Below are 16,198 nucleotides of genomic sequence, written 5' to 3'. Positions count from 1 at the left end.
AGATATCATACATCAGGGTGTGAAGGAATAAAAAAGGTTAAAAGTATAAAAATATGGATGAAAGATAAGTGAGAAAAAGTACAAAGTTGAAAAGGGGTATAATTATTCCTCATTTACTGGGTAAAGTCAGTAGGCATGTGGTGTGTTGGTAAGAGGCACTGGGCTGATTCCTCTGCCATTTATATCCTGGCATTTTCAACAGGGAGCCGCTAACTGACCAGAATCCAATTGTTCTCTCATGTGAACTAACTCTGAAATTTGAGCCAATTCTCTTAAACTCTCTGGACTTCATTTTTAAAATATTTAAAATAATGTTGGAGTGGAATTTTTCTAAAGTTTATTCAGCTCTTATGAGTGTATATATACATATTATATATATATATATATATAAAACCAGATATATATATATATATATAATCAGATTGGATAATACATTCTTTTGTCATTTCAATGAAGGGTAATTAAAAAAGATAATTATGTAAGCCAACAAATCCATTTACAAAAGTTAAATAAATGGAAAGGATTATTAACATGTTCTCTAACTTTACTTTATTTTTCTTAGATTTTCCCAATGGACTCTCTAGCAAAATCTGTCAACCAATTTGCTCTGGAGCTTAGCAAAAAGCTAGCTGAATCTGCTGAGGGTAAAAATATCTTTTTTTCTCCCTGGGGCATCTCAACCTCCTTGGCCATGGTGTATTTGGGCACCAAAGGCACCACGGCAGCCCAAATGTCCCGGGTGAGTGAGAAAGGTCAACCATCCTCTGTTGCCTTAAAATGAAATGCTTTTCTTGTCTTTTGTTCACTCCTCTCCTGAAATCCAAATAGCCCACGTTTTACAACCACGTCCTCCAAAATAAAAGACACACTTTAAATAAATTTTCTAGACTATAAAAAGAAATCTGAGAAAGTGAATCAATTTGAAAACTCTTTCTAGGAATACCGTTTAAGAACCGGTGTTTTTTGGCAAAATCAAATGGAGAGATGATGTTCCCTTACCCAGGTGCCCAGTGGGTAAGGAGTAAGGAAATTGAATAGGGAGAGGAATAGCAACAGGAAAAGTCAAGCTATCTTGTGATTTCAAGCAGTGTTTTCCCTGCCCATACCCAGTGAATTCCGGGGAGCTCAGAACTTGGGCTTTGCCATTACTAAAGGCAAAAAAGCAGCCAAGTGAAGTCTTAAAGACATTTTTATTACTGGTAGTCTCATGCACTCAGGTTTGATTCATAAGTAGGAGAGATGATTGAGCTGGGTGGGCACTTGGTAAAAAGAAGCACACAGAGATACAAAATGGTACATGGAGAGGTTATCGAGTTTGGTTCAACACCAAAAACAATTTTATTTTGATTACTAAAATATTTCAAGAAAGTAATGGCTCATACTTTAAATAATAGAATTAGTCATCATCTTTCTAATCTCAGAAGGATTTTCTTGAAGAAAAAAATAGAAAAACCAAGTGAATCCTGTTCCTCATGCTTTGTTTGGTTGTTACTTTGTTTGGTCCCTGGTTGTCTAGATGAATCCAAAGAGCCCATTAAGGGCATTAAAATAGCAAAACAGGATTACTGTATAAGCAATTATCAATTTGATGTAAGCATCCTCAAATCATAGCGAGTGTATGTGTACGTGTGTAGCCTTACATAGCAAAACATATCAAATAGCCATATATATGTGTATCTGTATCTATGCTTGTGTAAACATATAAATATGTGTTTTAAGTAAAAATAAAAATAGAAGAGAGTAAATTCAGCTCTAAATCATACAACGATTGAAAGGCCAAGTGACAAAATTTCCACCAAGAAGCTGGCCTCTGTGACAAGTATGGAAATGGGCACAGCCAGCACTTCTGAATGAGACAGGCAGAATACATATTCTGTCAGTTTGGGTCTAGGATATCCCCCTTATGCTCATAATTTACAAGCTATTGTGTGGTTTAAAAATAGCAACAACAAAATCTTGGTTCACAGAAAAATCCTGGTTCACAGCTAGTTAATAATTGACTCATTATTAAAAGGTTTAACTATGAATGTGATAGACTTAATCTTAGATCAATGTCAATTTGCTTCCACTCCATATAAATATATTGCTGGGTGTTGCTTACCCTTGTTTTATTTCAATGTCACTGAAATATTAACAGCTTCGGTTTGCAATTGAGACTAATGAGTTTCTTAGGCGCCTCCCCCTTTTTTTCCCTATGGCAAGTGGTTCCTGTCTGTCGCCATGTGTCAGCACAAACTTTGGTAAAGTAGACTTTATTCCTTTCTGTAAGCTGGGTCCAGGATGCATGCAGGAGATGGAATTATCACTTTGTTTTCTCAGGGGAAACAATGTCCACATCCTTCCTGTGACCTGTCACATGAATTGCTGGGGTGAAGACAAAGACTCTATCTCCATATGTCAGATGGTGGTAGGCAGTGAAAACTGAAGCGCTTAAGTAGAAAAAGCAACTAAAATTCCTGAATTTTCCAGATAACTGGGGCAATGGTGGCATTTGCTTAAATTATCTAAGTGATGGTCTCAGTTGAATACCTAGGCTTCTTTTCAAACCAATCATAGATAAAAATGAAACTCGGAAAACATGAGAATTTTACCTCTAAGGCTATTCCCAACATTATCCTCAACGTCCCATAAAAAGTATTAAAATAAAGAGACTAGCAATTTAAATTCAACTTAAAAATTTATTTAAAAGCAGCTCTTGACTTACTCTTATTAGGTCAGGTAACACACCATTTAAGTCAAATCAGCGCTCCCTTGGTTCATTAATTATATGTTTTGTATCTATAGGAACAAATGGCTTGTAGTTGCTGATGTGTATTTCATATGATTACATCTCTGCAAAGTGCATTCACATATTGCCTTTTTATTGAAATTACAGGTTCTTCAGTTTAGCAGAGACCAGGACAGCAAACCTTGTCCTGACAGTTTTGAAAAGAAAAGGGAAATGGTATGTCTTATATTTCAATATCCATTTGATAATTAAGGAGAGAGCACTTTAGCACGTTAGTGGCTAAATTAAGCAACCTTTAATAGGTAACTTTTCTTTAAAATATATGTTAAAATTATGGGAATTTTTTTTTTGTGTGTGGTACGCGGGCCTTTCACTGTTGTGGCCTCTCCCGTTGTGGAGCACAGGCTCTGGATGCACAGGCTCAGTGGTCATGGCTCACGGGCCCAGCCGCTCCGCGGCATGTGGGATCTTCCCGGACCGGGGCACGAACCCACATCCCCTGCATCGGCAGGCGGACTCTCAACCACTGCGCCACCAGGGAAGCCTGGGAAATTTTTTAGAGTGCAGAATGTCTACACTTTTTGGAAGGGTAATATTCTTTTCCCTTATCTCTTCCTTTCCCTCCCCTTCAAAACTACTCTACTTTCAACATTGTTCTTACTTCTGCAAACTAAGTGTGAAGAAAATGATGTCCCAACAGCCATTACATTCCTGCACTAATAATACTAAAGAGAACATTTTTTTTATCTACCACACAATCGATTTCAGCCTTTGTTCGTAAACTTTAAATCATTTCATTTACTATAAGTTGTTCTTATACACTTAGTTCTTGTTCAACATTTTTATTTAACCAATTTACTTTCTTTTAAAGGAATTCGATGTAGGCAAGGCTGAAGAAATACGTTCTAATTTCCAGACACTTATCTCAGAAATCAACAATCCCAGCAATGCTTGCATACTTAAAACAGCCAACAGGATCTATGGGGAGAAAACGTATCCATTTCACAATGTAAGTGCAAACATCTTCTTTCAAGCTGATGGGGGAGAGTCACATGAGATCAATCAATAAACTCTTTGTACTTTTCTCCAGGGATCCCAGGGACAATCTTAATGTATATGGAGTATGTGGTCAGCATTTCTGATAAACAATCATTTAGTCTGACCAATGTGTCAAGTTGTAAAGGAAACCAATAACATATTTCAAACCAAATCTGGTGATCAGATCTTTATGCCCAGAATAAAGGGGTACACCCCAGGAACAACCCATGAAGACTCGTAGAAATGTGGTTTATATAATCCCTGGGCCAACATTTGTTTCATGGGAAACAGAGCAAAAGATATAGAATAACTCAATATGGTGAGTCTGAAGGAGCAGAGGGTGGTGTGGTCATAGGAGTGTGGCAGGAGACTGTGTCCTCAAGAGCAAAGTTGACTTTGCGATCAGCTAAGTCACTTCACATCTTGACTTCAGACACTTTAAGAAAGATTCTTAGCATGGAATTGAATCAACTTCTCTTCTGCTCTGATGGCTGAGACACCCACAGTGCAGACCATGAGTTCATCTTCAGTTCAGATGCAAGGGCTCCTCAGAGGAGTCAACTCCAAACCAAGCCAAGCATTTACTTCTTTCATGTTTGTCCATCACATCCTTTGGCACACTTCAGAAGAAAGCCAGAGGACCCAGGCGCCCAGTGGGTAAGGAGTAAGGAAATTGAATAGGGAGAGGGACAGCAACAGGAAAAGTCAAGCTATCTTGTGATGTCAAGCAGTGTTATCCCTGCCCGTACCCAGTGAATTCCGGGGAGCTCAGAACTTGGGCTTTGCTATTACTAAAGGCAAAAAAGCAGCCAAGTGAAGTCTTAAAGGCATTTTTATTACTGGTAGTCTCATGCACTCAGGTTTGATTCATTAGCAGGAGAGATGATTGAGCTGGGTGGGCACTTGGTAAAAAGAAGCACGCAGAGATACAAAATGATACTCTTCTAAAATATCCACAAGCCCTAGCTGTGCACAGAGAGGTTGACCAGAACCCATGAGTCAAGACAAGGAATAGGTACCTCGAGAACGTTTACGTTTTCTTTTTACGGGATTATAAATTGTACAGAACGTAGACTTCATGATCTCCAAACCACTGCCTGGAAGCTGAATTAACTCCACACTTTTTCACTGCACACAATTCCTCCAGAAAGTCATAAACTGAAGGAAAGCCACAGCTGTCCCGGGGAATAAATTATGTTTCAAGGCAGGTGCCCTTCTAAGCAGCAACCTTGGTTACAGCCCACTTAGGATGATGGCCACTGAGGGTAGCATCAACAGCCCGAAGGAAGAAGCCTGCTTTTTCCCTTAGAATACCTGACGAAACCTTTGACCGGTCTTGGAAATCGGTTTCCATGGCAGCCCATAGTTTCCCTCAGAAGCCCTCCCCAGGCTCTTGGGTGTTTAGAGTCCATAGACGGCAGCTGCCAGACCCAGGGTTCTTAATCTGGCTCCATCTCTACCACAGAAAGCCCAGTACTCCTTGGCTGGAGTCGCTCCTGGGATTCCTAGAATGGTCCTCCTTTTCATCCCAGCCCCATTTCCCAAGGACGAATAAAAACAGATGAAGATGTGGAGGCTCCAGAGCTGTGGGAGACGGGCCTTCCTTCCATACCTGCCGCTCTGCATGGCTAGTCCGTGCCTAGCTAAGTTTACACAGGGCGGTGTTTAGTTTCTAACCAAAGCTGGAGTGTGGAAAGATTGAGGGGAGCAGTGGGGTGGCAGTTTGCAATTGTCCATCTAGCTGGGGTTTTTTTTTTTTTTTCTTTTTTTGGATAATCTAAATAGACTTGTTTATTGATTCTGGAAAAATTCTACAAAAGGAGATTTTACCTATATCTTCCAGAAATATTTACAAGACATGAAAACATACTTTGGCTCAGAGCCACAGTCTGTGAACTTTATGGAAGCTTCTGACCAAATCAGAAAGGAGATCAACTCTTGGGTTGAAAGCCAGACTGAAGGTAAGCCTTCTCCAAGGTACTCAGCAGTGCGCTTTCTCCAAGTATTGCTTTATTATTTTGAATTTGTGTTATGTATAAGTATAGGCGTTTCTTAAATAGAACTGTGGACACATTCTAAATATTCAAAACATTTGTTTTATTCATGCCCATAATTTTTGATTTATAGCTTTTGCAATAAGTCTTATCTAAAACAGATAAGACAACCATTTTACCAAGTAGACAAGAAAATGATCAGATTCCACTAATTCCAAGGAGGACTCCAGGGATAAAAGGCAGAAAAATGCAAAACAGGAATTTTGGAATACTGCTGCACTTGTGGTTTCTTAAGAAAAATAGCTGCTGATGAACAATGAAAATGTGGCAGTAAATGTACTACATAACCTTAAGTGATTTTCAAAATAGGTCATATATTAGCTTAGAGTATGGGCTGAGCTCTTGTAACAAAGAGACCCAAAATACAATATCTTAATAAGATAGAAGTTTATCTCTGACCTAACAGTCACAAGGTAGATAGGCATTCTGTTCCATGAAGGCATCCAGAGACCCGGACTAGTGGGTTAGCTCTGCCATCCTCGAGACATGGCTTTTATATTTGTCTAAGGTGATTCTTACATTTGTCAGTTTTACAGTCAGCAGGAAATAGGGAAAATAAAGCCTCTTTGCTTTTAAGCGGATGCCCTGAAACTTTCACACACCAGTTCCACTCATATCCCAAATTTGGATACATGGCCCGTTTTATGCTCTGGTGACCAACCTGTCCTAGTTTGTAATAAAGGTCTTTAAAATGTAGTTTTTAGCTGGGTAGCCACATGCTACCTAAAAGTTAAGCGTTCTATTTCTAAAAAGGGAATAGTAGAGGGATTCTCATAGGCGATTTAGCAGTTTTTCAGTATGATCCTTATTTTAGAAATGAGGAAGCTGAGGCTTTAGAGAAACTGTTACCAAGATCAGATAGTTTAAAGCTTCAGAAATAGGACTGAAATCTGAGTCAGTTTAGCTCTGAAGTCTGAAGTCATTTCAATATTCCACGCTTCCTTTTCAATCGATATGTCTGTTGATGGTCCATTATATCTCACAAAGAAATACCAAAGGTGTAATCGCTAATGAATATTAATGATCAAGCCTTTGCTTTGCAGCAACTAACATGGAATGTTTAGATAATCCCCCTCCCCCCAAACTTGAGAGTTCATTTGTATATTCCTGCCAGATATGCTTGCAGAGGGTCCCACATACTTCAAACTCGACATACTGAAGTCATATTCAGAACAGCTTATCCACACCTTGTCCTCTCCGTGCACTCATTCTCCATCCCGGCGGATGGGTGGCTACCACACACTTGCCCAGATCAGAAGTCCGAGAGATACTCTAAATTCTCCCTTTTCCTTTGCCTCCTCCTGCGTGTTTCTGAGTTCATCTTTCCTTTCCAATCTCTTCCTTCTCTGCTCTCGGCTTTGTCATCATTTATCTGTGTTAATGCAATAATCTGTTTCTCATCTTGCTCCCCTCAAATGCAACCTCCATTCAGCCATCAGAACGACCTCCCTAAAATGTGAATTCGACCAAGTGGGCCACGTACTCAAAATCCATCATGGTGCCCCACATCCTACAGGATGAATTCAAGCTGCCTAAACTGACATAGAAGGTCCAACAGGACCGTGAAGTCTTGTCTGTCTCTCCACTTCAACTCTTGTCATTCTCTGACTCAAAGTTGATACTCAGGAATTCTAAGTGGCACAGAGTCCCTGGAAGTCCCTGTGCTACCTCACGACCCCATGCATTTGCTCATGTGTCCCTTCAGTTCAAAACACGGTCCCCTCCCCTGCCACTCCTAGCCCCTTCATGGCCACTGGATAACATCTCAGGAGTTCCCTCAGGCATAATGTCCTCCCCTGGCTCCCAGGCTGAGCTCAGAGCCTTCTTGGTTGCTCCAAAAGCCCCCTGTGGGAACCTTTACCTTGACACTTACCACGTTGTTATTGAAATTAACTGTTGAAGTCCCTGCCTCCCCCACTAAACTCAAGAACACCAAGGGCAGTAATACTATCTTATTTGAGTTTCTGCTTTGAATCACTAACAGATAACAGCCCTGCTCAGGGTAGCTATTCAGAGCAATGTTTATTGAAGTGAACTGAGGAAGTTGGCAGCCCTAAATTCTCAGTTCCTTTTTCACTGGACTAGTGACTCAGAAGCCATGGTGAGGCAAGAGTGACCATTATCCTTAACTTATGCCTGATTTGGATTCATCTAAAAGTAAGTCTGTTTTGAGAACTACAGATTAGCTAGCATTTACAGAAAGGGATTACTTGCACTGTTCCAGTTCACATGAGGACCAAATGTGATTCTATAAGCAAAAGCACATTGTAATATACAACACAAACTCAATGTAGTAGAAGTAGGGGCAAGAATAGTGCTGGAGGGCTTCCCTGCTGGCGCAGTGGTTGAGAGTCCACCTGCCGATGCAGGGGACGCGGGTTCGTGCCCCGGTCCGGGAAGATCCCACATGCCGCGGAGCGGCTAGGCCCGTGAGCCATGGCCGCTGAGCCTGCGCGTCCAGAGCCTGTGTTCTGCAACGGGAGAGGCCACAACAGGGAGAGGCCTGCATACCGCAAAAAAAAAAAAAAAAAATAGTGCTGGAGATGAACTAAATCTCAGCTCTCAAATTCCTACCTAGTGCCCACTCTGTTCTCTGGAAGACAGGTGGGGACCCTACAGACAGGAAGGCGGGGAGCAACTCATCTGCTATCTTTCGCCCCAGCAAAGCCTTTCTGAGCTGAGTGGAGAGTTATTGTCTGACACGGCGTAAGCTCGGTTTGCATAAGGATCCTTGCCGTGCTTCCCCCGCACAGGCTGACACACTCGAGGAGCATGACAGGATCCATCTCTCTAGATCAGGGGTCCCCAACCCCCGGGCCTGGGCCTGTTAGGAACCGGCACGCACAGCAAGAGGTGAGTGGCGGGCAGGTGAGCAAAGCTTCATCTGCCACTGCCCGTCGCTCCCCGTCGCTCGCATCACCGCCTGAGCCATCCCCACACCCTGACTCCCAGCCCTGGTCCGTGGAAAAATTGTCTTCCACAAAACCGGTCCTTGGTGCCAAAAACTTTGGAGACTGCTGCTCTAGATTACAGAGCTGTCCGGATCTTCCTGTGATGACAGAAATATGCCATAAATCCTAGGGCTGCCATAACAAATTACCACCAACTGTGTGGTTTAAACCAATAGAAATATATTCTCTCATAGTTCTGGAAGCTGCAAGTCTGAAGTTAAGGTGTTAGCAGGGCCTTGCTCCCTTGGAAAGCTTCAGGGAAGAAACCGCTCCACGCCTGTCTCCTAGTTGCTGATGGTCATTGGCAATCCTTGGCTTGTAGACACATCTCTCCAATCTCTGCCTCTGTTGATACATAACTTTCTTCTTTGTCTCTCCTATGTCTCCATGTTTTCACACTCTGTGTGTCTGTGTCCGAATTTCTCTCCCCTTATAAGAATACCAGTCATTGAATTAGAGCCCACCCTAATCCAGTATGACTTCATTTGAACTTGACTGCATCTGCAAAGACTCTGTTTCAAAATAAGATCACATTCACAGGGACCGGAGGTTAGGATTTAACATATCTTTCTGGATGACACAATTCAGCCCACAAAAGTAATATTCTCACAAAAATTTATAAACTAAATATTATCTTGAGGAAGCATCAGACAAACTTGAACTGAGAATTGAGCATTCTACAAATATTTTTCAAAAGTATCAAGGTCATGAAAGACGAAGAATGAATGAGGAACATGTAAGACAAAGAATGAATGAGGAATGAAAGAAAAAGACTAAAGGGGACTAAAAGGAAATGACAACTAAATGCAACTTGAGCTCTTGGACTGATTTCTGGTCCAGGAAAAAAAGGACTTTATTGGAAAAACAGATGAAATTTAAATAGAATCTGTTAATAATATTCTATTAATACTAACTTCCTGGCTTGGATCATTGGTGGATACAAGATGTTATCATTTAACGGTATTTCATAATCATCATTTTTATGTATGGCGTTTCACCGGGATGTAACTACATCATTTGAAATCTGTCCTTTTGCTCTTTTAGGAAAAATCCTGAATCTCCTACCTGATAATGCTGTGGATTCTGCAACCAGAATGGTTCTGGTAAATGCCCTTTACTTTAAAAGAATCTGGGAACATCAATTCTTGGTCCAAAATACCACAGAAAAGCCTTTCAGAATAAACAAGGTAGGAACCTGTTAATAACCAGTATGAATTTTTACATGGCATTGCAAAGGGAATTCTATTTTAAATTTATTCTCTCTGACTATATGCCCCTGTAAACTATGGCTCTTACTAGGGCAGGGATGACTGTGCTAAAAACCCCAGTTCCATCCTACCTGGAAATTCCCCTTTCATTATTTTTTCTCTGAAAATAGACTATTCACATATTTTATTACTCAGTCCTTGCTGCAACTATGGTAGAGTAGGTAAGGTAGTTATTACATTTATTTCTCAGGTTAGAAATGTAGCATGGTTAAATGACTAGAGCCATGCTTAAGTTGAAGGCTTCCAGGACCATAACCCCAAACTCTTCGCTTACTAGTTCTATTCTTGTTCTATTAAGGCAGTACCACCGTGTACCAAACTCTTACCCTTCCATAAGAAAAAGAAATAAAAATTTAAAATCTTATTTCTTTCGTTAACGTTTCCTTCTGTGTTAGGACACAGCACACTTGTTTTTGATGACTTCAGCAACAAGGGAGACTAATGGAAGCTGACAGATACACCTAAGGGCTGGATGTGGCTGGGTCTTGGGACTTGAGTGGAAACAAGGATTCAAATGTTGTCAGGATTCGTTCTCTATCTTTCCAACTCTGTTTCTCCCATTATTCTTCTCTCAGCCTGAAGTCTAACTTCCTCTGCGGCCCGGTCCACAAAGGCAGAACATGGCTACCCACATCTCCTCTATTCTACAGACCAGTCTGATAGGTCTCATTCCAAATTCCTAGGAAAGGAACCGATTGGCCAAAGATTGTTAACATATTTTGGTCCTGGGGTGGATCACCTCACATAAACAGTGCTGCTGAGGACCTACTGCTGTAACCATATGGTTGTGTGCAATAGGCGGTTTTCAGATAATTGGTGGGGTAAAGATGGGGAAGGAACTGAACATATAATGCAATGGGCTAACTAGAAATGTGCTGGATAGTTACTTGCCTTAATATATTCACCAGGAATTTTCAGATGCAAGTGATAGAAAAGCATTCCAAACTAGCTCCAGTAAAATGGGCATTGTGTTAGCATTAGCTTATGAAACTAAGAGGAACTGGGAAGTCTGGGAGTGGGATCTTTGAATCTCAAACATAATCCATTTTCTCTGCCCCACCCCTGACCCCTCCTTTTTGCCTTCATTCTCTAATACTAAAGATGGAATTTATCCATATGACCAGGGACTATGACAGCCCCATATTCTAGCTTCACAACCCTACTACATAGACAAAGTCTTGGCTGCTAGCTCTAACAGAATGCTCCCAAAGAGGACTCCGGTTGGTGCCATTCATACACTTATCCTTGAGACAATCACTGTATCACAGAGTATCCTGAATGAACAGCCCTGGTCACATGGCCACTACCTTAGCAGAACAGTAGGATTTTGTGATGGACATTTAGCTCCACATAGAGTGGATAAATAACATATGTCTACAATGTCTGAATTGCAGGGTTTTGCTTTTGTTTCACCATTGGCTTTACTAAAAATTCATAATGTCATGTATCTACCATTACAGTATCATACAGAATACTTTCATTGTCCTAAAAATGCCCTGTGCTCCAAACATTCATCCCTCCCTCTAAATCTCTGGCAACCACTGATCTTTTTACGGTCTTTATAGTTTTGCCTTTTTCAGAATGCCGTAGAAACAGAATTGCATAATATGTAGCCTTTTCAGACCGTCTTCTTCCACTTAGCGATACGTATTTAAAGCTCCTCCATGCCTTTTTTATGGCTTGATAGATCATTTCACTTTGTTGCAGAATACTATTCCATTGTATGGATGTAGCAGTTTGTTTATCCATTCACCATACTGACGGGCATTTCGGTTGCTTCCAGTTTTTAGCAATTATGATTAAAGCTGTTATAAACATTTGCATGCAAGATTTTGTGTGGACACGTTTTTAACTCATTTTGGTAATTACCCAGGAGCACAGTTGCTGGATCACATGGTAAGACTGTATTTAGCTTTGTAAGAAACCACCGTACTGTCATCCAATATGGCTTCCATTTTGCATTCTCACTGGCTGAGAATGTCAGTTCCACCCTCGCTAGAAGTTTATGTTATCAGTGTTTTGAACTTTTAGCCATTCTATTAGATCTGTAGTAGTGGTATCTTCACTGTTTTAATTTGCAAGTCCCTAAGGACATAAGATTGAACATCTTTTCATATGCTGTAGGTCTGCCTTTGGTGAGGTATCAGTTCAGATCTTTCGCCTGTTTTTAAAATTGGGTTCTTTGCCTTATAACTGTTGAGTTTTAAGAGGTCTTTTCAAATTTTGGATACCAGTCCTTTATCAATTATGTGTTTTGAAACTCTTATCTCCTAGTTTACTGCTTGTCTTTTCATTCTCTTAGTGAATTTCAGTTTTATGATACTAAAATACCCTCACACAAAAACAAAAACCACAAATGTGTGTGTGTGAAATGCACCTTACTCAGTTTCGGAATCATTGGCATTTACATAGTTTGCACAAGACTCTTTTAAGTGTTTGGTAGAATCCAGCTTGCCATGATTTATAGAGGATGCCGTAACAGTGTCAGAGGAAGAAACTCCCACATTTACTGATGATGTTATCCAGTAGAACACAGATTTCCAGAAAACAAGGTTTGAATAATTTTATTCCGCATTTAGCAGAGGATCACTAGCTTTGCCAGTGTCCCAGACTACTGGGAACCAATGATGCTAAAGAATTAAGGATTTGGTGGAACACCTCCCCAGTGACTTTGCTACATGTATTCTACAGACTACAAGCAAACCCGTGCAAATGATGTCCATGAAAGAAAAACTTCAAGTATTTTACATAGAAAAGCCACAAGCCATAGGCCTTCAGCTCTTCTATGAGAACCGTGACCTCAGCCTACTCATACTACTGCCGGAAGACATCGGTGGGCTGGATCAGGTAAAGGGGTCAGCCTGTGCATCCCTACCGTCTTTCCTCTCCCCTTTGGTAACAAGTTTATTTCCTAGATCTGTGAGTCTGTGTCTGTTGTGCATATACATTTATTTGTATGGAGAAAAACTTTAAAAAAAGACATCAGTCTGTCTGACACGAAGAGGGTTCTAGTGTTTATCCCTCCGGGGAAAAACATAAAGACATGATCTCCCAGTTCTTTAATTTCTGCAGAGGAAGGCAATCAACGTACCTCGAGCCCTAGGTACTGTATTTTTACATCATTTAAGCTTTACAAAACTTTGTCAGGTTGATATTACTATCCTTCAGGAAGGTTAGGTAATCTATAGACATCTTTAGCATAGGGGAGTCACACAAACAACCACACAAACAACAGATAGAGATATTTATTGTCAGTCACAAAGCTGTGTGGATTGATCATATCAACCTTTCAGTCAATATAGGTCTTTCTTCTCCTTCCGATAGGACTTACCTAATTAATTTTTTAATCACTTGCATTAATCTAGCCTTAGACATATGTTTAAAAACATTAAATGGATTACTTTTTTTTTTTTTTTTGCGGTACGCGGGCCTCTCACTGTTGTGGCCTCTCCCGCTGCGGAGCACAGGCTCCGGACGCGCAGGCTCAGCGGCCATGGCTCACGGGCCCAGCCGCTCCGGGGCATGTGGGATTTTCCCGGACCAGGGCACGAATCCGCATCCCCTGCATCGGCAGGCGGACTCTCAACCACTGCGCCACCAGGGAAGCCCCTAAAACATTTTTAAAAAACATTTTTTATCAAGTTAACACTCTTCAGGAGATATAGTCTGTATCAGTGCATCTTCAAGTATTATTTAAGTTGTTCATCTGTTAAACTTCTCTTAAGCCTGACTTTGGTCTGACCACATTTCTGAGCAATTTGCATGTCTAAACTGAACACTAGTTTCTCATGCAACAAGTGTTCTGTCGTTCTTTACACTGCGCCTAATTTCTTGTGTGCCAGATTCTTTAGGTTTCCACCACCCTACTAGTGTGTAGAAAGATTTCTAAATAGTGTCATAAGATTTGTGAAACTGGAGAGGATAGTAGAAATAAGACCAAGTGTGAATACTAAACCATTAGAGTTACACCCTTGAAAGATAAGCCTTTCTTTTTAGAAGTGCAGGTTCCTGACCTGAAGATATTGTCCCTTACTGCACATAATTTACAAATATGTCACTGAGAGCAATACTTGGATCTAGAAAATTCTTAAAGTAGCAAAAGCATGTGCTTTGAAACAGACATGTTATTTAAAAAACCAAACTGTTTATCATATATATGTACGCATATGTGTATATAATATATATTTATTGTTTAAAAATTTTTAAATATAAAGAAGAGAAAAAGCACCCTCAAAACCACTATTTAAAATATCATTACTCTTGGGACTTCCCTGGTGGTCCAGTGGTTAAGACTCTGCGCTTCCAGTGCAGAGAGCGTGGGTTTGATCCCTGATCGGGGAGCTAAGATCCCACATGCCAAGCAGCGTGGCCAAAAGATTAAGAAAAAAAAAAAAGTCATTACTCTTAAGATTGGAGGATTTTCCTTTCTTTGTTTTTCTTTCCTTATTTTTTCGTAGTTTATAGTTACTAGTTTCATATTGGCGTGATTATATAGACATTTTACCTCAGATTTTGTTTTCAAGGAATTGTCTACTATGTTAATAAAACTAAAGTTTTTTTTGTGCCCTGGCATACAACATGTCCTAGAGTATATGCTTTTGTGTTGACAACACCTAAGTGTATATTTATATTGATGTATTTGCATGTGTAGTTGATGTCTTGCATATTATCATAGAAGTACTTCCATTTCGTATCAAGGTCTAATCTAGAAAACCTATAACCTGAGAACTATTAATCTGCAAAATGATTATGTCAAGGATGTGTGGAGGATCTCATTATAAACAAAGAATTTCCAAATGTGTGTGTTTTGTTACCTTTGGTAATAGGAGTGACTATAATTCATTTATATAATATCTAAAGGTCTCACTCAACGAATAGTTCTCACTCCACTCTGAAATTACTGACCCTTTCTTCCTTGGCTCCAAACTAGCTGGAAAAAGCCATCACCTATGAGAAGCTGAGTGAGTGGACCAGCGCAGACATGATGGAGTTGTGTGACGTGCAGCTGCATCTTCCCAAGTTCAAGCTGGAAGAGACTTATGATCTCAAGTCAACCCTGAGCAGTATGGGGATGAGCGATGCCTTTAGCCAGAGCAAAGCAGATTTCTCAGGAATGTCTATGGAGAGAAACCTATTTCTGTCCAATGTTTTCCATAAGTCTTTTGTGGAAATAAATGAACAAGGTACAGAGGCCGCAGCTGGTACTGGGAGTGAGGTGAGTTTTCGAATTAAACTCCCCTCCGTTGAATTCAATGCAGACCACCCATTCCTCTTCTTCATCAGGCACAACAAAACCAATAGCATTCTATTTTACGGGAGATTCTGCTCCCCTTAAACCCTGCATCTCTCTCATCAAACAAGAGCATCTTACAGTGTGAAAAATACACATATGATGGAAAAACACAATTATAATAAAAACCAGTTTATAGCCTGGCTCTTTTTAACATATAAACATTAGCAAAATTATCTTGAAATAATATATTCTAGTTATCCTATCATGCCTATATAGCTAGAGAGAATGGCAAATTTAACTTTTTTTTTTTGCTGACATTCAGTTTTATTATTTTTTACATCTTTATTGGAGTATTAATGCTTTACAGTGTTGTGTTAGTTTCTGCTGTATAACAAAGTGAATCAGCTATATGTATACATATAACCCCATATCCCCTCCCTCTTGCATCTTCCTCCCACCCCTCTAGGTTGTCACAAAGCATTGAGCTGAGCTCCCTGTGCTATGCGGCTGCTTCCCACTAGCTATCCATTTTACATTTGGTAGTGTATGTATGTAAATGCTACTCCCTCACTTCGTCCCAGCTTCCCTTTCCCCGCCTGTGTCCTCAAGTCCGTTTTCTACGTTTGCGTCTTTATTCCTGCCCTGCCACTAGGTTCATCAGTACGTCTTTTAGATTCCATATATATGTGTTAGCATACGGTATTTTTCTCTTTCCGACTTACTTCACTCTGTATGACAGATACTAGGTCCATCCACCTCATTACAAATAATTCAATTTTGTTCCTTTTTATGGCTGAGCAATATCCCATTGTATACATATGCCACATCTTCTTTATCCATTCATCTGTCTATGGACATTTAGGTTTAACACATTTTATCTTAATGTGACTTTTATTTACATTTCAGAAATTTGGTTATTCAATTGA

At 40.2% G+C, this 16,198-nt stretch overlaps 1 protein-coding gene across 1 annotated transcript; it reads left to right on the top strand.

Annotated features, from left to right (window-relative positions):
- Window positions 1–571: 571 nt before the first annotated feature.
- On the top strand, window positions 572–15,374 carry LOC136133096 (serpin B10). Its single transcript, XM_065890229.1, has 7 exons — window positions 572–739; window positions 2,876–2,944; window positions 3,600–3,737; window positions 5,610–5,727; window positions 9,816–9,958; window positions 12,731–12,886; window positions 14,970–15,374. Exons 1-7 carry the CDS (start codon window positions 572–574, stop codon window positions 15,372–15,374), a joined length of 1,197 nt encoding a protein of 398 aa, XP_065746301.1.
- The last annotated feature ends 824 nt before the right edge of the window (window positions 15,375–16,198 follow it).

This window comes from Phocoena phocoena, chromosome 13 (genome assembly GCF_963924675.1).
Source record: "Phocoena phocoena chromosome 13, mPhoPho1.1, whole genome shotgun sequence".
NCBI lineage: Eukaryota > Metazoa > Chordata > Mammalia > Artiodactyla > Phocoenidae > Phocoena > Phocoena phocoena.
This window is presented reverse-complemented; position numbering and strand designations above follow the sequence as displayed.

Bases quoted from the DNA above. Each gene is read 5' to 3' on its own strand.
- LOC136133096 (XM_065890229.1), top strand. From the start codon at position 572: ATGGACTCTCTAGCAAAATCTGTCAACCAATTTGCTCTGGAGCTTAGC. The intron at 9,959-12,730 runs GTAGGAACCTGT...TGTATTCTACAG, and splicing joins AGCCTTTCAGAATAAACAAG to ACTACAAGCAAACCCGTGCA. The intron at 12,887-14,969 runs GTAAAGGGGTCA...GCTCCAAACTAG, and splicing joins ACATCGGTGGGCTGGATCAG to CTGGAAAAAGCCATCACCTA.